Source organism: Oncorhynchus masou, chromosome 18 (genome assembly GCF_036934945.1).
Source record: "Oncorhynchus masou masou isolate Uvic2021 chromosome 18, UVic_Omas_1.1, whole genome shotgun sequence".
NCBI classification, from domain to species: domain Eukaryota; kingdom Metazoa; phylum Chordata; class Actinopteri; order Salmoniformes; family Salmonidae; genus Oncorhynchus; species Oncorhynchus masou.
In genome coordinates this window covers 76,790,460-76,816,785 of record NC_088229.1, presented here as the reverse complement: position 1 = coordinate 76,816,785, position 26,326 = coordinate 76,790,460, and the positions used below count along the sequence as shown (strand labels likewise).

The 26,326-nt window shown below is 49.5% G+C and overlaps 1 protein-coding gene across 1 annotated transcript in view; it reads right to left on the bottom strand.

Moving 5' to 3' along the window:
- Window positions 1–26,326, bottom strand: part of jag1b (jagged canonical Notch ligand 1b) — a 114,880-nt gene that overhangs the window by 43,540 nt on the left and 45,014 nt on the right. Inside the window, exons 6-15 of the mRNA XM_064924485.1 lie at window positions 22,971–23,101; window positions 21,836–21,955; window positions 17,467–17,580; window positions 15,605–15,718; window positions 12,009–12,122; window positions 9,959–10,005; window positions 6,450–6,623; window positions 4,184–4,334; window positions 2,602–2,766; window positions 475–588 (exon numbers count right to left, since the gene is read on the bottom strand). Coding sequence (XP_064780557.1) covers window positions 475–588; window positions 2,602–2,766; window positions 4,184–4,334; window positions 6,450–6,623; window positions 9,959–10,005; window positions 12,009–12,122; window positions 15,605–15,718; window positions 17,467–17,580; window positions 21,836–21,955; window positions 22,971–23,101 — 1,244 coding nt within the window. The remainder of the gene's footprint in view (window positions 1–474; window positions 589–2,601; window positions 2,767–4,183; window positions 4,335–6,449; window positions 6,624–9,958; window positions 10,006–12,008; window positions 12,123–15,604; window positions 15,719–17,466; window positions 17,581–21,835; window positions 21,956–22,970; window positions 23,102–26,326) is intronic.

Genomic DNA, 26,326 nt, shown 5'->3' with positions numbered 1-26,326 from the left:
AGAGGATAGAGAGGAGGAGGAGAGGAGGAGGAGAGAGGATAGAGAGGAGGAGGGGAGGAGGAGAGAGAAACTTGTTTCAGGTTAAATTGCTACCTTTACATAATAGTCATAATTACACGTAGCGACCTACTTCGTGAAACATATATCATCTGTACGTGTCAACGATGATGGGTAAGAATGTGACCCAGGAAAACTGGCGGTCGCTAAGGTATCAGCTAATGAGCATCCAAATAAAGACCCGTTGCGCTGCCGGGGGCCGGTCTAGGGGGGGCCGGTCTAGGGGGGGGCGGTCTAGGGGGGGCCGGTCTAGGGGGGGCCGGTCTAGAGGGGGCCGGTCTAGAGGGGGCCGGTCTAGAGGGGGCCGGTCTGGAGGGGGTGCTACCTGCCCTGGAGGCACCTGTCTGATCCACCGGTCCGCCCCTCGTAGTTCTCATTAACATGTCGATCTCTCAATAGAAGTGAATAAATACTTACTGGTCTCGCAGTGGGCCCCTTCCCAGCCGTCTCCACAGATACACTGGTATACACTGACTTTATCTATACAGGTTCCTCCGTTACCACACGGGTTGCTCTCACAATCATTAATATCTGAGATGGAGGGGGTAGAGAGAGGAGAGGTGAGGGAGAGAGAGAGAGAGGGAGGGGAGGAGAGGTGAGGGAGAGAGAGAGGAGAGGTGAGGGAGAGAGAGGAGAGGTGAGAGAGGAGAGAGAGAGGAGAGGTGAGAGAGGAGAGGTGAGGGAGAGAGAGAGAGAGAGGGAGAGAGAGAGGAGAGGCGAGGGGGAGAGAGAGAGGTGAGGGGGGAGAGAGAGGAGAGGTGAGAGAGGAGAGAGAGAGGAGAGGTGAGAGAGGAGAGGTGAGGGAGAGAGAGAGAGGGGAGAGAGGAGGAGAGGTGAGGGGGGAGAGAGAGAGAGGAGAGGTGAGGGGGAGAGAGAGAGGGTGAGGGGGAGAGAGAAGAGGAGAGGTGAGGGGGAGAGAGAGGAGAGGTGAGGGGGGAGAGAGAGAGGAGAGGTGATGGGGAGAGAGAGGAGAGGTGAGGGGGAGAGAGAGAGGAGAGGTGAGGGGGAGAGAGAGAGAGGGAGAGAGAGAGGAGAGGTGAGGGGGAGAGAGAGAGGAGAGGTGATGGGGAGAGAGAGAGGAGAAGTGAGGGGGAGAGAGAGAGGAGAGGTGAGAGAGGAGAGGTGAGGGGGAGAGAGAGAGAGAGAGAGGGGGAAGAGGGTGGAGAGAAATCATTAGAAACTACAGTAAGGTTTAAATGGATAATGTACCTGTACAAAACAGTGAAAGAATTGAACTAACTCCAGTAAGGTCATTCTCTGAGTGTTGGCTTTAGTTTGACGTGTGGAATGTGGTTGGTGTGTGAACTCTTGTGTGAGTCCTGCGCCAAGGTCGCAGTGATTGTGGACAGTTTAGAGGGACACTGGGTACTGTTGATAGCTGCCTGCCAGTGGTGCTTTGAAGGACAGTATGGGTGGTTTGGGATCAGGGTCTCTTTGCTTTAGCGAGATATGTCATGTCTATGAGTCAGTATGTCTGCTATACGTCATGTCTATGAGTCAGTATGTCTGCAATACGTCACGTCTATGAGTCAGTATGTCTGCTATACGTCATGTCTATGAGTCAGTATGTCTGCTATATGTCATGTCTATGAGTCAGTATGTCTGCTATATGTCATGTCTATGAGTCAGTATGTCTGCTATATGTCATGTCTATGAGTCAGTATGTCATGTCTATGAGTCAGTATGTCTGCTATATGTCATGTCTATGAGTCAGTATGTCTGCTATACGTCATGTCTATGAGTCAGTATGTCTGCTATACGTCATGTCTATGAGTCAGTATGTCTGCTATATGTCATGTCTATGAGTCAGTATGTCTGCTATATGTCATGTCTATGAGTCAGTATGTCTGCTATACGTCAGTATGTCTGCTATACGTCAGTATGTCTGCTATACGTCATGTCTATGAGTCAGTATGTCTGCTATATGTCATGTCTATGAGTCAGTATGTCTGCTATACGTCATGTCTATGAGTCAGTATGTCTGCTATACGTCATGTCTATGAGTCAGTATGTCTGCTATATGTCATGTCTATGAGTCAGTATGTCTGCTATACGTCATGTCTATGAGTCAGTATGTCTGCTATATGTCATGTCTATGAGTCAGTATGTCTGCTATATGTCATGTCTATGAGTCAGTATGTCTGCTATACGTCATGTCTATGAGTCAGTATGTCTGCTATGCCATGTCTATGAGTCAGTATGTCTGCTATATGTCATGTCTATGAGTCAGTATGTCATGTCTATACGTCAGTATGTCTGCTATATGTCATGTCTATGAGTCAGTATGTCTGCTATATGTCATGTCTCTGAGTCAGTATGTCTGCTATATGTCATGTCTATGAGTCAGTATGTCTGCTATATGTCATGTCTATGAGTCAGTATGTCATGTCTATACGTCAGTATGTCTGCTATTCGTCATGTCTATATGTCATGTCTATACATCAGTATGTCTGCTATATGTCATGTGTAAATCAGCATGTCTAGGTCTATGCAGGTCTATGTAGACCTATGAATCCTCTATGAATGCTCTTTGTCATGTCTTACTCTCGTGACAGTATGTGCCTCTGAAGCCCTCCTGACAGTCACAGCTGAACTGTCCTCCAGCCTGGCTCCGACAGCGTCCGTGAGGACCACACACGTTGGAGGAGATGTACCGCTCCCCTCCAGGGGTACTGTTGGATCCCACGGCAACCGTGCAGCTGTCAATCACTGTTGGGGGGGGGGGGGGAAGGGAGAGTTCATTTTCACATGCATGTGAGCAGAGATGACTGACGACAACAGGAAGCATCTTCGGGTCTTTGGATTTATACAACGTTCTTCTATGTATTAAGATTGCAATCACCGCACACTAGATGCATGGCACTGACACCCACTACAGAACATATAGACCTGAACCCAGGCCTCATACAGAAAGCAACTCAGGGTAGTGCCGGTACCAGTGTCCTCTTAGTCACCATGACAACTCAGGGTAGTGCCGGTACCAATGTCCTCTTAGTCACCATGACAACTCAGGGTAGTGCCGGTACCAATGTCCTCTTAGTCACCATGACAACTCAGGGTAGTGCCGGTACCAGTGTCCTCTTAGTCACCATGACAACTCAGGGTAGTGCCGGTACCAATGTCCTCTTAGTCACCATGACAACTCAGGGTAGTGACGGTACCAGTGTACTCTTAGTCACCATGACAACTCAGGGTAGTGCCGGTACCAATGTCCTCTTTGTCACCATGACAACTCAGGGTAGTGCCGGTACCAATGTCCTCTTAGTCACCATGACAACTCAGGGTAGTGCCGGTACCAATGTCCTCTTAGTCACCATGACAACTCAGGGTAGTGCTGGTACCAATGCCCTCTTAGTCACCATGACAACTCAGGGTAGTGCTGGTACCAATGTCCTCTTCGTCACCATGACAACTCAGGGTAGTGCTGGTACCAATGTCCTCTTAGTCACCATGACAACTCAGGGTAGTGCCGGTACCAATGTCCTCTTAGTCACCATGACAACTCAGGGTAGTGACGGTACCAATGTCCTCTTAGTCACCATGACAACTCAGGGTAGTGCTGGTACCAATGTCCTCTTAGTCGCCATGACAACTCAGGGTAGTGCTGGTACCAATGTCCTCTTAGTCGCCATGACAACTCAGGGTAGTGCCGGTACCAATGTCCTCGTAGTCAGAGATTCTTTATGAACACAGACCCAGGTTTACAATCCGGTGAGAAAACACAGACACGTCGCTGACTGAGTGATCAAGTGTAAACATGGAGGAACAGCAGCAACAGGAAGCTGTTACGCTGATCTCTCTCACTCTGCACTCCTGTCTGGTCTAGTTAACACACAGAGCTGAATCTAAACCCCAAACACCATACTAACACCAAGAGAGAGAGGGGTGGGGTGGGGGGATAGGGGGAACGAGCGCGGGGGAGGGAGGGAAACGAGCGAGGGGGAGGGAGAGAGGGAAACAAGCGAGGGGGAGGGAGGGAGGGAAACGAGCGAGGGGGAGGGAGGGAGGGAAACGAGCGAGGGGGAGGGAGGGAGGGAAACGAGCGAGGGGGAGGGAGGGAGGGAAACGAGCGCGGGGGAGGGAGGGAAACGAGAGAGAGGCACTACAGAGGACAAGGTGGGCGTACCTTTGCACGTGCTGGTGTGACAGTGGTCTTTGAGGTGAGAGCAGTTTTTTCCCTCGTAGTCGTCTGAACAGGCACAGTGGTGACCAGCCGCCAGGTTGAGACACGCGGCTCCATTCTGACATGGGTTGACGAGGCAGTAGTCTACGTCCAACTATCGAGAGACACAGAGAGACATGTTTACATTTTGGTCATTTACCAGACACTCTTATCCAGAACATCTTTCAGTTAGTGTATAGCACTAAGAACTATATATGTATATATATATATATATATATATATATATATATATATATATATATATATATATATATATAGTTACTTTGCAAGAAAAACCTTCAAAAAGTGTAGTTATCAAAGAGACAAGACTTGGAAAGAGGCAGACAGACGGGGTTCAGTACTAAACACAGACCAGCCCACAGCATCCTCCCGACAGAGACTTGCCAGGAAATACCACACACACACACACACACACACACACACGAGACTTCGTCAGTGCGTCTGGGTTTAAACAGAAGAATGTCTCCAACACACAGCACTCAGCTTCACTAAGACTAAACCCTGGCTTAAAATGAAGGTTGATCAGTGAACTATAGACAGGTTGGAGGGTGGGGTAGTCTAGCAGACAGGGTGGGGTAGTCTAGTAGACAGGGTGGGGTAGTCTAGTAGACAGGGTGGGGTAGTCTACTAGACAGGGTGGGGTAGTCTAGCAGACAGGGTGGGGTAGTCTAGCAGACAAGGTGGGGTAGTCTACTAGACAGGGTGGGGTAGTCTAGCAGACAGGGTGGGGTAGTCTAGCAGACAGGGTGGGGTAGTCTACCAGACAGGGTGGGGTAGTCTACCAGACAGGGTGGGGTAGTCTACCAGACAGGGTGGGGTAGTCTAGCAGACAGGGTGGGGTAGTCTAGCAGACAGGGTGGGGTAGTCTAGAAGACAGGGTGGGGTAGTCTAGCAGACAGGGTGGGGTAGTCTAGCAGACAGGGTGGGGTAGTCTAGCAGACAGGGTGGGGTAGTCTAGCAGACAGTGGGGGGTAGTCTACCAGACAGGGTGGGGTAGTCTACCAGACAGGGTGGGGTAGTCTACCAGACAGGGTGGGGTAGTCTAGCAGTCAGGGTGGGGTAGTCTAGTAGACAGGGTGGGGTAGTCTACTAGACAGGGTGGGGTAGTCTACCAGACAGGGTGGGGTAGTCTACCAGACAGGGTGGGGTAGTCTACCAGACAGGGTGGGGTAGTCTAGCAGACAGGGTGGGGTAGTCTACTAGACAGGGTGGGGTAGTCTAGCAGACAGGGTGGGGTAGTCTAGCAGACAGGGTGGGGTAGTCTACTAGACAGGGTGGGGTAGTCTACTAGACAGGGTGGGGTAGTCTACTAGACAGGGTGGGGTAGTCTACTAGACAGGGTGGGGTAGTCTACCAGACAGGGTGGGGTAGTCTAGTAGACAGGGTGGGGTAGTCTAGTAGACAGGGTGGGGTAGTCTACTAGACAGGGTGGGGTAGTCTACCAGACAGGGTGGGGTAGTCTAGTAGACAGGGTGGGGTAGTCTACCAGACAGGGTGGGGTAGTCTAGTAGACAGGGTGGGGTAGTCTACTAGACAGGGTGGGGTAGTCTACTAGACAGGGTGGGGTAGTCTAGCAGACAGGGTGGGGTAGTCTACTAGACAGGGTGGGGTAGTCTACTAGACAGGGTGGGGTAGTCTACTAGACAGGGTGGGGTAGTCTACTAGACAGGGTGGGGTAGTCTACCAGACAGGGTGGGGTAGTCTACCAGACAGGGTGGGGTAGTCTAGTAGACAGGGTGGGGTAGTCTACCAGACAGGGTGGGGTAGTCTAGTAGACAGGGTGGGGTAGTCTACTAGACAGGGTGGGGTAGTCTACTAGACAGGGTGGGGTAGTCTACCAGACAGGGTGGGGTAGTCTAGCAGACAGGGTGGGGTAGTCTACCAGACAGGGTGGGGTAGTCTAGCAGACAGGGTGGGGTAGTCTAGCAGACAGGGTGGGGTAGTCTACTAGACAGGGTGGGGTAGTCTACTAGACAGGGTGGGGTAGTCTACTAGACAGGGTGGGGTAGTCTACTAGACAGGGTGGGGTAGTCTACCAGACAGGGTGGGGTAGTCTAGTAGACAGGGTGGGGTAGTCTAGTAGACAGGGTGGGGTAGTGGGGACTTGGGGGTTAAGGGGAAGGGTTTCGGTGTTGCTTACCAGGGACAGAATGGGAACTAAGTTAAGTTAAACAGTCGGGAAGGTTTTGAAGGTTGCACCAAAACTTACCTGACAGATTTGTCCCGAGAATCCTGGCAGACAGAGGCAGGTGAATCCGTTGACCTGGTCTTGGCATCGCCCGCCGTTCAGACAGGGAGAGCCGGCACACTCATCCACATCTCTCTCACAGTGGTCTCCAGAGTAACCCGAAGGACACACACAGCGGTACCCGCTCACCAGGTCCTAGAATACACCACGTATTTAGTACACACCACTAGCTGGTTCGACTAGCTACATGCTCCAGAAATACTAGCCAGGTCCAGGAACACAGACAGCCATCCAGCTAGCTGGCCAGAGACCCCTCTAATCTAGCTGGCCAGAGACCCCTCCAATCTAGCTGGCCAGAGAACCCTCCAATCTAGCTGGCCAGAGACCCCTCCAATCTAGCTGACCAGAGACCCCTCCAATCTAGCTGGCCAGAGACCCCTCCAATCTAGCTGGCCAGAGACCCCTCCAATCTAGCTGGCCAGAGACCCCTCTAATCTAGCTGGCCAGAGACCCCTCTAATCTAGCTGGCCAGAGACCCCTCTAATCTGGCTGGCCAGAGACCCCCTTAATCTAGCTGGCCAGAGACCCCTCTAATCTAGCTGGCCATAGACCCCTCTAATCTAGCTGGCCAGAGACCCCTTTAATCTATCTGGCCAGAGACCCCTCCAATCTAGCTGGCCAGAGACCCCTCTAATCTAGCTGACCAGAGACCCCTCTAATCTAGCTGACCAGAGACCCCTCTAATCTAGCTGGCCAGAGACCCCTCTAATCTAGCTGGCCAGAGACCCCTCTAATCTATCTGGCCAGAGACCCCTTTAATCTATCTGGCCAGAGACCCCTCTAATCTATCTGGCCAGAGACCCCTTTAATCTATCTGGCCAGAGACCCCTTTAATCTAGCTGACCAGAGACCCCTCTAATCTAGCTGACCAGAGACCCCTCTAATCTATCTGGCCAGAGACCCCTTTAATCTATCTGGCCAGAGACCCCTTTAATCTAGCTGACCAGAGACCCCTCTAATCTAGCTGACCAGAGACCCCTCTAATCTAGCTGGCCAGAGACCCCTCTAATCTAGCTGGCCAGAGACCCCTCTAATCTATCTGGCCAGAGACCCCTTTAATCTATCTGGCCAGAGACCCCTCTAATCTATCTGGCCAGAGACCCCTTTAATCTATCTGGCCAGAGACCCCTTTAATCTAGCTGACCAGAGACCCCTCTAATCTAGCTGACCAGAGACCCCTCTAATCTATCTGGCCAGAGACCCCTTTAATCTATCTGGCCAGAGACCCCTTTAATCTAGCTGACCAGAGACCCCTCTAATCTAGCTGACCAGAGACCCCTTTAATCTATCTGACCAGAGACCCCTCTAATCTAGCTGACCAGAGACCCCTCTAATCTAGCTGACCAGAGACCCCTTTAATCTATCTGGCCAGAGACCCCTTTAATCTAGCTGGCCAGAGACCCCTCTAATCTATCTGGCCAGAGACCCCTCTAATCTAGCTGGCCAGAGACCCCTTTAATCTATCTGGCCAGAGACCCCTTTAATCTATCTGGCCAGAGACCCCTTTAATCTATCTGGCCAGAGACACCTTTAATCTATCTGGCCAGAGACCCCTTTAATCTATCTGGCCAGAGACCCCTTTAATCTAGCTGGCCAGAGACCCCTCTAATCTATCTGGCCAGAGACCCCTTTAATCTAGCTGGCCAGAGACCCCTTTAATCTAGCTGGCCAGAGACCCTCTAATCTATCTGGCCAGAGACCCCTCTAATCTAGCTGGCCAGAGACCCCTTTAATCTATCTGGCCAGAGACCCCTTTAATCTATCTGGCCAGAGACCCCTTTAATCTATCTGGCCAGAGACCCCTTTAATCTAGCTGGCCAGAGACCCTCTAATCTATCTGGCCAGAGACCCCTTTAATCTATCTGGCCAGAGACCCCTCTAATCTAGCTGGCCAGAGACCCCTCTAATCTATCTGGCCAGAGACCCCTTTAATCTATCTGGCCAGAGACCCCTCTAATCTAGCTGGCCAGAGACCCCTTTAATCTAGCTGGCCAGAGACCCCTTTAATCTATCTGGCCAGAGACCCCTCTAATCTAGCTGGCCAGAGTACCCTCTAATCTATCTGGCCAGAGACCCCTTTAATCTATCTGGCCAGAGACCCCTCTAATCTAGCTGGCCAGAGACCCCTTTAATCTATCTGGCCAGAGACCCCTTTAATCTAGCTGGCCAGAGACCCCTCTAATCTATCTGGCCAGAGACCCCTCTAATCTAGCTGGCCAGAGACCCCTTTAATCTATCTGGCCAGAGACCCCTTTAATCTATCTGGCCAGAGACCCCTTTAATCTATCTGGCCAGAGACACCTTTAATCTATCTGGCCAGAGACCCCTTTAATCTATCTGGCCAGAGACCCCTTTAATCTAGCTGGCCAGAGACCCCTCTAATCTATCTGGCCAGAGACCCCTTTAATCTAGCTGGCCAGAGACCCCTTTAATCTAGCTGGCCAGAGACCCCTCTAATCTATCTGGCCAGAGACCCCTCTAATCTAGCTGGCCAGAGACCCCTTTAATCTATCTGGCCAGAGACCCCTTTAATCTATCTGGCCAGAGACCCCTTTAATCTATCTGGCCAGAGACCCCTTTAATCTAGCTGGCCAGAGACCCCTTTAATCTAGCTGGCCAGAGACCCCTCTAATCTATCTGGCCAGAGACCCCTTTAATCTATCTGGCCAGAGACCCCTCTAATCTAGCTGGCCAGAGACCCCTCTAATCTATCTGGCCAGAGACCCCTTTAATCTATCTGGCCAGAGACCCCTCTAATCTAGCTGGCCAGAGACCCCTTTAATCTATCTGGCCAGAGACCCCTCTAATCTATCTGGCCAGAGACCCCTCTAATCTCCCTTAGAGAACAGGAAGTGTTCGGCTAACACAGGATGTCAGTCAGGGAAGGGAAAAGAGAAGAAGAGTGTCGTAGGAAGGACAGAGCAATACCAGCTCCTCCAACAGTAATTTAACACAATAATGTTGAGGGTCATTTAACCTAATGTGTTCAAGGAATCTCCCCTCTCCCCTCTCCTCTCTCCTCTCTCCTCTCTCCTCTCTCCCCTCTCCTCTCTCCTCTCTCCCTCTCTCCTCTCTCCTCTCTCCCCTCTCCTCTCTCCTCTCTCCTCTCTCCTCTCTCCTCTCTCCCCTCTCCTCTTTCCTCTCTCCCCTCTCCTCTCTCCTCTCTCCTCTCTCCCCTCTCCTCTCTCCTCTCTCCTCTCTCCTCTCTCCTCTCTCCCCTCCTCTTCATATTTCATTTCATTGAGGAAGTCCAGAACAACTTTAAAACCTCCACAGATGTGTTACCTTCCAGAGAACAGAACACTACACAACTGTTGCCATCTTTTAATGTATTTTTAAACTGTAAAATTGACTTTGTGGTGTGAAAAGAAACCGGAAACAAAAGGACAAGCTGAACACATAAAACAAGTGTTTGATATCTCCGATACAAGACAGACTCATGTATTTGTAGCCCCCAGACAGCAACATACCCTGCAGGTTCCTCCGTGCTGGCATTGGTCCTTGCAGTCATTGATATCTAGATGGGGGAGGGGGGGGGGGGATGACATTTTTAAAAACACCATAATGTAACTATCTGGATAATATGATGTTTTTAACATAACCCACTAACTACTTCATAACTTCCTGCCTGCTCTCGACCCTCGATAAACTCCTTCATAAACTGCTGGTTCAGAACTTAGTAGGGTGTAAGGCAATTCTTACTATCCCTGAGCCAAGTGAAAGTAGCACTGTGTGTGTGTGTGTGTGTGTGTGTGTGTGTGTGTGTGTGTGTGTGTGTGTGTGTGTGTGTGTGTGTGTGTGTGTGTGTCTAGAGCTGGATTGTTTTTATCCTTGGCTTCCCAGAGATAATCAACTATCCTTGGCTTCCCAGAGATAATCAACTACCCTTGGCTTCCCAGAGATAATCAACTATCCTTGGCTTCCCAGAGATAATCAACTATCCTTGGCTTCCCAGAGATAATCAACTACCCTTGGCTTCCCAGAGATAATCAACTATCCTTGGCTTCCCAGAGATAATCAACTACCCTTGGCTTCCCAGAGATAATCAACTACCCTTGGCTTCCCAGAGATAATCAACTATCCTTGGCTTCCCAGAGATAATCAACTATCCTTGGCGTCCCAGAGATAATCAACTATCCTTGGCTTCCCAGAGATAATCAACTACCCTTGGCTTCCCAGAGATAATCAACTATCCTTGGCTTCCCAGAGATAATCAACTATCCTTGGCTTCCCAGAGATAATCAACTATCCTTGGCTTCCCAGAGATAATCAACTACCCTTGCCTACATGGGACTCTAGTAATGATAAAGGATCCTCATCACTGAACACAAGAACACGCTTGTACACACTGCCATCTCTGTCTGCATTGCAAATGGCGCCCTATTCCCTATATAGCGCACTACTATGGATTGAGTGAGTGAGTGAGTGAGTTAAATGGTGAGTGAGAGACATGGTGAGTGAGAAAAAAATGGTGAGAGTGAGAAAAAAATGGTGAGAGTGAGAAAAATGGTGAGATTGAGAAAAATGGTGAGAGTGAGAAAAATGGTGAGAGTGAGAGAAAGAGAGAGACACACAAAGAGAGACCTGGCTCTCAAGAGAAGACAGGTGTGCTCACTGCCCACAAAATGCCCAATGTATGACCATATTAGAGACACATATTTCCCTCAGATTACACAGATCCACAAAGAATTTGAAAACAATTTTGAAAAACTATCGTTGGGTGAAATACCACAGTGTGCATCAACGCAGCAAGATGTGTGACCTGTTGCCACAACAAAAGGGGAACCAGTGAAGAACAAACACCATTGTAAATACAACCCATATCTACAGTTGAAGTCGGAAGTTTACATACACCTTTGCCAAATACATTTAAACTCAGTTTTTAACCATTTCTGACATTTAATCCTAGTAAAGGATTTCCTGTCTTAGGTCAGTTAGGATCACCACTTTATTTTAAGAATGTGAAATGTCAGAATAATAGTAGAGCGAGTGATTTATTTCAGCTTTTATTTATTTCATCACATTCCCAGTGGGTCAGAAGTTTACATACACTCAACTACCTATCATGTAGCATTGCCTTTAAATTGTTTAACTTGGGTCAAACGTTTCGGGTCGCCTTCCACAAGCTTCCCACAATAAGTTGGGTGCATTTTGGCCCATTCCTCCTGACAGAGCTGGTGTAACTGAGTCAGGTTTGTGGGCCTCCTTGCTTGCACACGCTTTCTCAGTTCTACCAGCACATTGTTTATAGGATTGAGGTCAGGGCTTTGTGATGGCCACTCCAATATAGAGGTCGACCAATTAAATCAGAATAGCCGATTGATTAGATTTCAAGTTTTCATAACAATTGGTTTTTTTTAAGGCGCCGGTTGTTCATTATCTATTTCACTTGCTTTGGCAATGTCAACATATGTTTCCCTTGCTAATAATGCCCTTAAATTAAAATTGAGAGAGAGTGCGAGAGAAGGCAGGTGGCCTATAACTCAACAGTTGCAACAGAACAGTCTTAGTTCTACTCACTGATGTCACATTTCTGTCCCGTCCAACCAGGAACGCACTCGCAGAAGTATCCACCAATCAGGTTGCGGCAAGAGTTGGCGTTGACACAGGGCTTGCTGTCGCATTCGTTGGCGTCTTGAGGAGGAGGAGGAGTTGAATAACACAGCACGGTTAGAGTGAAGGCTGGTGTGGACATGATAGTGACAGACGGGCCATGTCCCGGTTCTCTACCCTTTTCACTTCACACCATTGATTTAAAAGCAGTGGATTGGCAGTAGTCTGGTCTAGAGGTAATGATAGTGTAGTCTGGTCTAGAGGTAATGATAGTGTAGTCTGGTCTAGAGGTAATGATAGTGTAGTCTGGTCTAGAGGTAATGATAGTGTAGTCTGGTCTAGAGGTAATGATAGTGTAGTCTGGTCTAGAGGTAATGATAGTCTGGTCTAGTGGTAATGATAGTGTAGTCTGGTCTAGAGGTAATGATAGTCTGGTCTAGAGGTAATGATAGTGTAGTCTGGTCTAGAGGTAATGATAGTGTAGTCTGGTCTAGTGGTAATGATAGTGTAGTCTGGTCTAGTGGTAATGATAGTGTAGTCTGGTCTAGAGGTAATGATAGTCTGGTCTAGTGGTAATGATAGTGTAGTCTGGTCTAGAGGTAATGATAGTCTGGTCTAGTGGTAATGATAGTGTAGTCTGGTCTAGTCGTAATGATAGTGTAGTCTGGTCTAGAGGTAATGATAGTCTGGTCTAGTGGTAATGATAGTGTAGTCTGGTCTAGTGGTAATGATAGTGTAGTCTGGTCTAGAGGTAATGATAGCCTGGTCTAGTGGTAATGATAGTGTAGTCTGGTCTAGAGGTAATGATAGTCTGGTCTAGTGGTAATGATGGTCTGGTCTAGAGGTAATGATAGTGTAGTCTGGTCTAGTGGTAATGATAGTGTAGTCTGGTCTAGAGGTAATGATAGTCTGGTCTAGTGGTAATGATAGTGTAGTCTGGTCTAGAGGTAATGATAGTGTAGTCTGGTCTAGAGGTAATGATAGTGTAGTCTGGTCTAGAGGTAATGATAGTGTAGTCTGGTCTAGTGGTAATGATAGTGTAGTCTGGTCTAGAGGTAATGATAGTGTTGTCTGGTGTAGAGGTACTGATAGTGTAGTCTGGTCTAGAGGTAATGATAGTGTAGGCTGGTCTAGAGGTAATGATAGTGTAGTCTGGTGTAGAGGTACTGATAGTCTGGTCTAGTGGTAATGATAGTGTAGTCTGGTCTAGAGGTAATGATAGTGTAGTCTGGTCTAGAGGTAATGATAGTGTAGTCTGGTCTAGAGGTAATGATAGTGTAGTCTGGTCTAGAGGTAATGATAGTGTAGTCTGGTGTAGAGGTACTGATAGTGTAGTCTGGTGTAGAGGTACTGATAGTGTAGTCTGGTCTAGAGGTAATGATAGTGTAGTCTAAAGGTAATGATAGTGTAGTCTGGTCTAGAGGTAATGATAGTGTAGTCTGGTGTAGAGGTAATGATAATCTGGTGTAGAGGTAATGATAGTGTAGTCTGGTCTAAAGGTAATGATAGTGTAGTCTGGTGTAGAGGTACTGATAGTGTAGTCTGGTCTAGAGGTAATGATAGTGTAGTCTGGTCTAGAGGTAATGATAGTGTAGTCTGGTCTAGAGGTAATGATAGTGTAGTCCGGTCTAGAGGTAATGATAGTCTGGTGTAGAGGTAATGATAGTGTAGTCTGGTCTAAAGGTACTGATAGTGTAGTCTGGTGTAGAGGTACTGATAGTGTAGTCTGGTCTAGAGGTAATGATAGTGTAGTCTGGTCTAGAGGTAATGATAGTGTAGTCTGGTGTAGAGGTACTGATAGTGTAGTCTGGTGTAGAGGTACTGATAGTGTAGTCTGGTCTAGAGGTAATGATAGTGTAGTCTAAAGGTAATGATAGTGTAGTCTGGTCTAGAGGTAATGATAGGGAAGTCTAGTCTAGAGGTAATGATAGGCTGGTCTAGAGGTAATGATAGTGTAGTCTGGTCTAGAGGTAATGATAGTGTAGTCTGATGTAGAGGTACTGATAGTGTAGTCTGGTCTAGAGGTAATGATAGTGTAGTCTAAAGGTAATGATAGTGTAGTCTGGTCTAGAGGTAATGATAGTCTGGTCTAGTGGTAATGATAGTGTAGTCTGGTCTAGAGGTAATGATAGTGTAGTCTGGTCTAGAGGTAATGATAGTGTAGTCTAAAGGTAATGATAGTGTAGTCTGGTCTAAAGGTAATGATAGTGTAGTCTGGTCTAGAGGTAATGATAGTGTAGTCTGGTCTAAAGGTAATGATAGTCTGGTCTAGTGGTAATGTTAGTGTAGTCTGGTCTAGAGGTAATGATAGTCTGGTCTAGTGGTAATGATAGTGTAGTCTGGTCTAGAGGTAATGATAGTGTAGTCTGGTCTAGAGGTAATGATAGTGTAGTCTAAAGGTAATGATAGTGTAGTCTGGTCTAAAGGTAATGATAGTGTAGTCTGGTCTAGAGGTAATGATAGTGTAGTCTGGTCTAGAGGTAATGATAGTGTAGTCTGGTCTAGAGGTAATGATAGTCTGGTCTAGTGGTAATGATAGTGTAATCTGGTCTAGAGGTAATGATAGTGTAGTCTGGTCTAGAGGTAATGATAGTGTAGTCTGGTCTAGAGGTAATGATAGTGTTGTCTAGTATAGAGGTAATGATAGTGTTGTCTAGTCTAGAGGTAATGATAGTGTAGTCTAGAGGTAATGACAGTGTAGTCTGGTCTAGAGGTAATGTAGTCTAGTCCAGAGGTAATGTCGTCTCGGCGAGGTAATGTAGCCCAGTCTAGAGGTAATGCAGCCCAGTCTAGAGGTAATGCAGCCTAGTCTAGAGGTAATGCAGCCTCGTCTAGAGGTAATGTAGCCTAGTCTGGAGGTAATGTAGCCTAGTCTGGAGGTAATGTAGCCTAGTCTGGAGGTAATGTAGCCTAGTCTAGAGGTAATGTAGCCTAGTCTAGATGTAATGTAGCCTAGTCTAGAGGTAATGTAGTCTAGTCTAGAGGTAATGTAGTCTAGTCAGGAGGTAATGTAGCCTAGTCTGGAGGTAATGTAGCCTAGTCTAGAGGTAATGTAGCCTAGTCTAGAGGTCATGTAGTCTAGTCTAGAGGTAATGTAGTCTAGTCTAGAGGTAACGTAGTCTAGTTTAGAGGTAATGTAGTCTAGTCTAGAGGTAATGTAGCCTAGTCTAGAGGTGATGCAGTCTAGTCTGGAGGTAATGCAGTCCCGTCTGGAGGTAATGTAGCCTAGTCTAGAGGTAATGTAGCCTAGTCTAGAGGTAATGTAGTCTAGTCTAGAGGTAATGTAGTCTAGTCTAGAGGTAATGTAGTCTAGTCTAGAGGTCATGTAGTCTAGTCTAGAGGTCATGTAGTCTAGTCTAGAGGTAATGTAGTCTAGTCTAGAGGTAATGTAGTCTAGTCTAGAGGTAATGTAGTCTAGTCCAGAGGTAATACTGCAGTCTCACACAGTTTCTAAACAGGCCTACTGCTCTTCGACATATCCCATCATTCCCTACAGCTTATCTGTTGAGAGAAAATACCTTGGACAAAAAGCATTGGTGAGAGAGAAGAGAGATGTGTCTTACCGATGAGGCAGGTCTTGCCGGTCCACTGAGGAGGACAGAGACACTTATAGGCATGAACCAGATCCTGACAGGTCCCACCGTGGTTACAGGGGTTAGGAGAGCACTCATCCACATCTAGCAGACAGGGGAGACACATTCATTTGTGAGTGTGTGTGTGTCTACGTGTGTGTGTGTTGAGGTGTGTTGAGGTGTGTTGGGGTGTGTGTATGTGTGTGTGTGTTGGGGTGTGTGTGTATGTGTTGGGGTGTGTGTGTGTTGGGGTGTATGTGTGTGTGTGTTGGGATGTGTGTGTGTTGGGATGTGTGTGTGTTGGGATGTGTGTGTGTTGGGATGTGTGTGTGTTGGGATGTGTGTGTGTGTGTGTTGGGATGTGTGTGTGTTGGGGTGTGTGTGTGTATGTGTGTGTTGGGGTGTGTATGTGTGTGTGTTGGGGTGTGTGTGTGTTGGGGTGTGTGTGTGTGTGTTGGGATGTGTGTGTGTGTGTGTTGGGATGTGTGTGTGTGTGTTGGGATGTGTGTGTGTGTGTGTGTGTTGGGGTGTGTGTGTGTGTGTTGGGGTGTGTGTGTGTGTGTTGGGGTGTGTATGTGTGTGTGTTGGGGTGTGTGTTGGGGTGTGTTGGGGTGTGTGTCGGGGTGTGTTGGGGTGTGTGTTGGGGTGTGTGTTGGGGTGTGTGTGTGTGTGTGTTGGGGTGTGTGTGTGTTGGGGTGTGTGTGTGTTGGGGTGTGTTGGGGTGTGTGGGTGTGTGTGTGTGTTGGGGTGTGTGTGTGTGTTGGGGTGTGTGTGTGCATGTGTGTGTGTGTGTGTGTGTTGGGGTGTGTGTGTGTTGGTGTGTGTGTGTGTGTGTGTGTGTGTTGGGGTGTGTGTGTGTGTTGGGATGTGTGTGTGTTGGGATGTGTGTGTGTTGGGATGTGTGTGTGTGTGTGTTGGGATGTGTGTGTGTGTTGGGATGTGTGTGAGTGTGTGTTGGGATGTGTGTGTGTTGGGGTGTGTGTGTGTATGTGTGTGTTGGGGTGTGTATGTGTGTGTGTTGGGGTGTGTGTGTGTTGGGGTGTGTGTATGTGTGTTGGGATGTGTGTGTGTGTGTGTGTTGGGATGTGTGTGTGTGTGTGTTGGGATGTGTGTGTGTGTGTGTTGGGGTGTGTGTGTGTGTGTTGGGGTGTGTATGTGTGTGTGTTGGGGTGTGTGTCGGGGTGTGTGTGTGTGTGTGTGTTGGGGTGTGTGTGTGTGTGTTGGGGTGTGTGTGTGTTGGGGTGTGGGTGTGTGTGTTGGGGTGTGTGTGTGTGTTGGGGTATGTGTGTGCATGTGTGTGTGTGCGTGTGTGTTGGGGTGTGTGTGTGTTGGGGTGTGTGTGTGTTGGGGTGTGTGTGTGTGTTGGGGTGTGTGTGTGTGTTGGGGTGTGTGTGTTGGGGTGTGTGTGTTGGGGTGTGTGCATGTGTGTGTGTGTATGTGTGTGTGTGTGTGTTGGGATGTGTGTGTGTGTGTGTGTGTGTGTTGGGGGGTGTGTGTGTGTGTGTGTTGGGGTGTGTGTGTGTTGGGGTGTGTATGTGTGTGTGTTGGGGTGTGTGTGTTGGGGTGTATGTTGGGGTGTGTGTGTGTGTGTGTGTGTTGGGGTGTGTGTGTTGGGGTGTGTGTGTGTGTGTGTTGGGGTGTGTGTGTGTGTTGGTGTGTGTGTGTGTGTGTGTGTGTGTGTGTGTGTGTGTGTGTGTGTGTGTGTGTGTGTGTGTGTGTGTGTGTGTGTGTTGGTGTGTGTGTGTGTGTGTGTGTTGGTGTGTGTGTGTGTGTGTTGGTGTGTGTGTGTGTGTGTTGGTGTGTGTGTGTGTGTGTGTGTGTGTGTGTGTGTGTGTGTGTGTGTGTGTTCTTACTGAGGCTACACGAGGGTCCACTCCAGCCCGGGGGACAGACACACTCATAACCCAGACTGGTCTCAACACAGCTCCCTCCATTAGAGCAGGGCTCAGACAGACATGCATGCTCTGCTGTGAGGGAGAAACACCGGGTTAAATACACTCTGTTACACACAGGCCCCTATCCTACACCCCCTGAATCCCCCTACACCCCCTGAATCCCCCCACCCCCTATCCTACACCCCCTGAATCCCCCTACACCTCCTGAATCCCCCCACCCCCTATCCCACACCCCTTGAATCCCCCTACACCTCCTGAATCCCCCCACCCCCTATCCTACACCCCCGAATCCCTACACCCACTACCCTATACCCCGATTCCCTCTACCCCCTACCCTATACCCCCCGAATCCCTCCACCCCCTACCCTATACCCCCCGAATCCCTCCACCCCCTACCCTATACCCCCCACCCTATACCCCCTAAATCCATCCACCCCCTACCCTATACCCCGGAATCCCTCCACCCCCTACCCTATACCCCCGAATCCCTCCATCCCCTACCCTATACCCCCCTGAATCCCTCCATCCCCTACCCTATACCCCCTGAATCCCTCCACCCCCTAAATCCCTCCACCCCCTACCCTATACCCCCCTGAATCCCTCCATCCCCTACCCTATACCCCCTGAATCCCTCCACCCCCTAAATCCCTCCACCCCCTACCCTATACCCCCCCTGCATCCCCCCACCCCCTACCCTATACCCCCCTACCCTATGCCCTTGAATCCCTCCACCCCTAAATCCCTCCACCCCTAAATCCCTCCACCCCTAAATCCCTCCACCCCCTAAATCCCTCCACACCCTCTGAATCCCCCCACCCCCCACCCTATACCCCCTGAATCCCTCTACCCCCTCTGAATCCCCCCACCCCCTACCCTATACCCTCTTAATCCCTCTACCCCCTCTGAAACCCCCACCCTCTACCCTATACCCCCTACAGTACACCCCCTGAATTACCCCCACAGAGCAGGAACAAGGCAGTAGGAGGGAGAGTTGATATTGGCCTGTAGATGAAACGGTCAAAATACAGATGTGATTTCTAGAATCAGATACCTATACGAATGACAAGGCCTCTTAATTCTGCTAATAGGCAATGGACTACGGTTATCTTTATAGCAATATGCTGCAGTTGATTGACTGGTTCCCCGAGTGACGTCGAAAGTCCATTGTTTCAGACCACAGAACGTTGAAAAAGTACTTCACAAAATGTTGGTTTAAATTGAATATTGTTCATGGTTTTGGGGATCGAATGTAAAAGTTTTCTTCTCCCTGACCCCTCGTTTCATACACAAGATCCCCCACGGTCTCTCAGTGAATCAATCATTCATTATGGATTCATTTAGGAAGCAGTCAGACTTAACCTCCAACCACAAGAGAAATTCATCAGCCCATATCTCTCCCTCTCTCCCTCTCTCCCTCTCTCATCTCTCCCTCTCTCCCTCTCTCCCTCTCTCCCTCTCTCCCTCTCTCCCTCTCTCATCTCTCCCTCTCTCCCGCTGCCAACCCTCAGGAGAAGAATGGCACAGAATGAGGAAGGGAGAGGGAGGGAAGAGGCCTGGTCACGGTGCATTGGTTGGGTCGAAGAGAGAGAGCGAGAGAGAGAACTAGACAGAGGGAAGAGGCCTGGTCAAAGAGAGAGAGCGAGAGAGAGAACTAGACAGAGGGAAGAGGCCTGGTCACGGTGCATTTGATGGGTCAAAGAGAGAGAGCGAGAGAGAGAACTAGACAGAGGGAAGAGGCCTGGTCAAAGAGAGAGAGCGAGAGAGAGAACTAGAGGGAAGAGGCCTGGTCAAAGAGAGAGAGCGAGAGAGAGAACTAGAGGGAAGAGGCCTGGTCAAAGAGAGAGAGCGAGAGAGAGAACTAGAGGGAAGAGGCCTGGTCACGGTGCATTTGATGGGTCGAAGAGAGAGAGCGAGAGAGAGAACTAGAGGGAAGAGGCCTGGTCACGGTGCATTTGATGGGTCGAAGAGAGAGAGCGAGAGAGAGAACTAGACAGAGGGAAGAGGCCTGGTCACGGTGCATTTGATGGGTCAAAGAGAGAGAGCGAGAGAGAGAACTAGAGGGAAGAGGCCTGGTCATGGTGCATTTGATGGGTCGAAGAGAGAGAGCGAGAGAGAGAACTAGACAGAGGGAAGAGGCCTGGTCACGGTGCATTTGATGGGTCAAAGAGAGAGAGCGAGAGAGAGAACTAGAGGGAAGAGGCCTGGTCAAAGAGAGAGAGCGAGAGAGAGAACTAGAGGGAAGAGGCCTGGTCACGGTGCATTGGTTGGGTCAACTTAGCATGAAAGATGATTTCCTGGCCTTGTGGTCTGAAAGGAGTGAGGAATAGAGGGGAGTGGGTTGGGGTAATGAGAGAGGGTTTGTATGGCAGGGTATGGGGGGGGGGGGGGGTACTCTGCCCATGGATGGAGGGTGGAGAGAGGGGCTGAGGGTACACACCACTCTCACAGTAACTACCCTACCCCTCTCACAGTAACTACCCACCCCTCTCACAGTAACTACCTACCCATCTCACAGTAACTACCTACCCCTCTCACAGTAACTACCTACCCCTCAACACAGTAACTACCCCACCCCTCTCACAGTAACTACCCTACCCCTCTCACAGTAACTACCTACCCCTCAACACAGTAACTACCTACCCCTCTCACAGTAACTACCTACCCCTCTCACAGTAACTACCCTACCCCTCTCACAGTAACTACCCTACCCCTCTCACAGTAACTACCTACCACTCTCACAGTAACTACCCTACCCCTCTCACAGTAACTACCCACCCCTCTCACAGTAACTACCTACCCCTCAACACAGTAACTACCCCACCCCTCTCACAGTAACTACCCTACCCCTCTCACAGTAACTACCCTACCCCTCTCACAGTAACTACCTACCCCTCTCACAGTAACTACCCTACCCCTCTCACAGTAACTACCCTACCCCTCAACACAGTAACTACCTACCCCTCTCACAGTAACTACCCTACCCCTCTCACAGTAACTACCTACCCCTCTCACAGTAACTACCCTACCCCTCTCACAGTAACTACCCTACCCCTCTCACAGTAACTACCCTACCCCTCTCACAGTAACTACCCACCCCTCTCACAGTAACTACCCTACCCCTCTCACAGTAACTACCTACCCCTCTCACAGTAACTACCTACCCCTCTCACAGTAACTACCTACCCCTCTCACAGTAACTACCCTACCCCTCTCACAGTAACTACCCTACCCCTCTCACAGTAACTACCTACCCCTCTCACAGTAACTACCCTACCCCTCTCACAGTAACTACCCACCCCTCTCACAGTAACTACCTACCCCTCTCACAGTAACTACCCACCCCTCTCAGAGTAACTACCTACCCCTCTCACAGTAACTACCCACCCCTCTCAGAGTAACTACCTACCCCTCTCACAGTAACTACCTACCCCTCTCACAGTAACTACCCTACCCCTCTCACAGTAACTACCCTACCCCTCTCACAGTAACTACCTACCCCTCAACACAGTAACTACCCTACCCCTCTCACAGTAACTACCCTACCCCTCTCACAGTAACTACCTACCCCTCTCACAGTAACTACCCTACCCCTCTTACAGTAACTACCCTACCCCTCTCACAGTAACTACCCTACCCCTCAACACAGTAACTACCTACCCCTCTCACAGTAACTACCTACCCCTCTCACAGTAACTACCTACCCCTCAACACAGTAACTACCCTACCCCTCTCACAGTAACTACCTACCCCTCTCACAGTAACTACCCTACCCCTCTCACAGTAACTACCCACCCCTCTCACAGTAACTACCTACCCCTCTCACAGTAACTACCCTACCCCTCTCACAGTAACTACCTACCCCTCTCACAGTAACTACCTACCCCTCAACACAGTAACTACCCTACCCCTCTCACAGTAACTACCCTACCCCTCTCACAGTAACTACCCACCCCTCTCACAGTAACTACCTACCCCTCTCACAGTAACTACCCACCCCTCTCACAGTAACTACCCACCCCTCTCACAGTAACTACCCACCCCTCTCACAGTAACTACCCACCCCTCTCACAGTAACTACCTACCCCTCTCACAGTATCTACCCTACCCCTCTCACAGTAACTACCTACCCCTCTCACAGTAACTACCTACCCCTCTCACAGTAACTACCCACCCCTCAACACAGTAACTACCTACCCCTCTCACAGTAACTACCCACCCCTCTCACAGTAACTACCTACCCCTCTCACAGTAACTACCCTACCCCTCTCACAGTAACTACCTACCCCTCTCACAGTAACTACCTACCCCTCTCACAGTAACTACCTACCCCTCTCACAGTTGACTCCAGAGTAGCCCTCAACACAGGAACACTGGTATTTGTCAGGTCCCGTGTTGCTGCAGGTTCCTCCGTTCAGACAGGGCTGTTTGGTCCCACAGAAGTTCAGATCTGAGAGAGAGAGAGAGATTTAGAGACAGCAGGAACACTGGCTCCTTCCCTCCTTCCAGTAATCACTGATTAGACATGTTAGAACACAAGGCATCCGCCACAAGGCCTCCACCACAAGATATCCACCACAAGGCCTCCCCCACAAGGCCTCCACCACAAGATATCCACCACAAGGCCTCCCCCACAAGGCCTCCCCCACAAGGCCTCCACCACAAGGCCTCCACCACAAGATATCCATCACAAGGCCTCCCCAACTAGGCATCAACCACAAGGTCTCCACCACAAGGCCTCCACCACAAGGCCTCCCCCACAAGATATCCACCACAAGGCCTTCCCCACAAGGCCTTCACCACAAGGCATCAACCACAAGGCCTTCCCCACAAGGCATCAACCACAAGGCCTCCCCCACAAGGCATCCACCACAAGATATCCACCACAAGGCCTTCCCCACAAGGCCTTCACCACAAGGTCTCCACCACAAGGCCTCCCCCACAAGGCCTCCCCCACAAGGCCTCCCCCACAAGGCCTTCACCACAAGGTCTCCAACACAAGGCCTCCCCCACAAGGCCTCCCCCACAAGGCCTTCACCACAAGGTCTCCACCACAAGGCCTCCCCCACAAGGCCTCCACCACAAGGCCTCCACCAGAAGGCCTCCACCACAAGGCCTTCACCACAAGGTCTCCACCACAAGGCCTCCCCCACAAGGCCTCCCCCACAAGGCCTCCCCCACAAGGCCTTCACCACAAGGTCTCCACCACAAGGCATCCCCCACAAGTCCTCCACCACAAGGCCTCCACCACAAGATATCCACCACAAGGCCTCCACCACAAGGCCTCCACCACAAGGCCTCCACCACAAGGCCTCCACCACAAGGCCTCCACTACAAGGCCTTCACCTGTCCAGTTGTTTCTAAGCAGTGGTTCATTTAAGGCAGGGAGGAAGGAAAGGACTATAAACATGTGGGCGGGGCGGAGCTAGACGGGGCGGGGCTAGACGGGGCGGGGCTAGACCTACCTTTGTCACAGAGATGTCCTCCCCAGTTGGTATCACACAGACACTGCCATGGTTCAACACAGGTTCCATGGACACAGCCAGGGTGAGGATTACACTGGTCACAGTACTGCCCCTGCCAGCCATACAGACACCTGGGGGGCCAACACACAGTCAGATACCTGGGGGGCCAACACACAGTCAGATACCTGACACACACACAGTAAGACACCTGACACACACACGCAGTATTGTACCTGACACACACACACACACACACACAGTATTGTACCTGACACACACACACACACACACAGTATTGTACCTGACACACACACACACACACAGTATTGTACCTGACACACACACACACAGTATTGTACCTGACACACACACAGTATTGTACCTGACACACACACACACACACACACACACACAGTATTGTACCTGACACACACACACACAGTATTGTACCTGACACACACACACACACAGAATTGTACCTGACACACACACAGTCAGACACCTGACACACACACACAGTCAGACACCTGACACACACACACACACACACACACACACACACACACAGTATTGTACCTGACACACACACACACACAGAATTGTACCTGACACACACACAGTCAGACACCTGACACACACACACAGTCAGACACCTGACACACACACACACACACACACACACACACACACACACACACACACACACACACACACACACACACACACACACACACACAGTATTGTACCTGACACACACACACACACAGTAAGACACCTGACACACACACAGTAAGACACCTGACACACACACAGTAAGACACCTGACACACACACACACACACACACACACACAGTATTGTACCTGACACACACACACACACACACAGAGTAAGTCATCTGTATTTAACTAGGCAAGTCATAACCCGGGGCCAAGCCCTAACCCGGGGCCAAGCCCTAACCCGGGGCCAAGCCCTACCCCGGGGCCAAGCCCTACCCCGGGGCCAAGCCATAACCCGGGGCCAAGCCCTACCCCGGGGCCATGCCCTACCCCGGGGCCATGCCCTACCCCGGGGCCAAGCCCTAACCCGGGGCCATGCCCTACCCCGGGGCAAAGCCCTAACCCGGGGCCATGCCCTAACCCGGGGCCAAGCCCTAACCCGGGGCCAAGCCCTAACCCGGGGCCATGCCCTAACCCGGGGCCAAGCCCTAACCCGGGGCCAAGCCCTAACCCGGGGCCAATTATGCGCCGCACTATGCAACTCCCAATAACAGCCGGATGTGATACAGCCTGGCGTCGAACCAGGAGCTGTGGTGACGCCTCTAGCAGTGCCTTAGACCGCTGCGCCACTCGGGCGCATCTATCCCCAACACACAAGAGATAACAGTTTGTCCCTGTCTAATGTACACAGAGATCAACACCACTCACAGTCACGGACCTGCGTACACACAAAACACACATATTTCATGGGAAAGGCTAGACAAATAACCCCCGAAGCAAAGAGTCGAACATAATTATAGATCCGTTCTGCGGACGGAGAGCTGCGACTTATCTCATGGCCCGCGGCAACGAAGGGATGGACTGGCGGAGAAACAGGAACTAAAGTCTTGGGAGAGTTTAATTATTATTATTATTATTATTATTTAAACAAGGCTCCGCAATTAAACCCAGGCTTGGCAGCCTTTCAGTCACTGATAACAAGGCTTCCGGCCCGGTGGTATGGTGCTGTCCCCTGGGCTCGTATTTTAAAAAGAGAACTGATCACGACTCCTGGATGTATTGAAAACAGGCACTGATCATGCATTTCCCTGTCCGTGGGGAAGCAGCCCAGAGGAAACAGGATCACTAACTGCAGTTTGTGTACACCAGTAAAGTGGTAGAGTGCACCCTAAACCGAGACTACCTAGAGAGGTCACAGCTTACAACACGAGTACACAGGGCCTCTCAAAGTCGGGGGGGGCATGGAGGTACTGTAGGAGGGGATCTGCAGATAGATCTGAAAATATATTTAAACAATTTTAAAATATATAAAAACACAGTACCAGTCAAATGTTTGGACACCTACTCATTCATGGGTTTATCTTTATTTGTATCATTTTCTACATTCTAGACATCAAAACGATGAAATAACACATATGGAATCACGTAGTAACTCAACAAACAAACAAAAAAAAGTGTTCAAAATTGTTTTTTTTAAATAGACAGCGTTGCACACTTGGCATTCTCTCAACCAGCTTCACCTGGAATCCTTTTCCAACAGTCTTGAAGGAGTTCCCACATATGCTGAGTACTTGTTGGCTGCTGTTCTTTCACTCCGCGGGTCAACTCATCCCAAACCATCTCAATTGGGTTGAAGTAGGGGGATTGTGGAGGCCAGGTCATCTGATGCAGCACGCCATCACTCACCTTCTTGGTCAAATAGCCCTTACACAGCCTGGAGGTGTGTTTTGGGTCATTGTCCTGTTGAAAAACAAATACTAGTCCCACTAAGCTCAAACCAGATGGGATGGTGTATCGCTGCAGAATACTGTGGTAGCCATGCTGGTTAAGTGTGCCTTGAACTCTAAATAAATCACTGACAGTGTCACAAGCAAAGCACCGCCACACGTCCTCCTCCTCCATGCTTCACAGTGGGAACCACACATGCAGAGATCATCCGTTTACCTATTCTGCTTCTCACAAAGACACAGCGGTTGGAACCAAAATAAATCACACATTTGGACTCATCAGAACGAAGGACAGATTTTCACCGGTCTAATGTCCATTGCTCGTGTTTCTTGGCCCAGGCAAGTCTCTTCTTCTTATTGGTGTCCTTTAGTAGTGGTTTCTTTGCAGCAATTCGACCATGAAGGCCTGATTCTCCCTCTGAACAGATGATGTTGAGATGTGTCTGTTACTTGAACTCTGTGAAGCAAAACTCTGTCCACACTTTGGAATGGCACTGTACATACACTGTTTAATGAACACTAACAGATGAAACACATTTTGGCCAAAGGATCTGTGGAATAAGTTGAGGGTGTAATACAACACAATATTATTAATCTACCATTTCTGTTCTTAACTCTGGGCAACATGGGCCTGGGAGGCTCACAGGGATATTGGTGTCCACAGTAGTACACCAATTATTCATTTTCGTAACTTATTGTATCCCCCCCACCCCCCAAAATTATTATTATTTTTAAAACAAAAATGCTCTGTAATTTAGGTTTTAAACCTGATAAATTCCCTTATAGAATTGCAGGATATATAGCAGCAATAATAAATAAAACAATCTGTAACAATCTGTAAAAATTGCAGGAAATTAGCTTGAAAACGGATGAATGAATCTCTCCGATGCCAAGAGGAGGGGCTTCGTCCA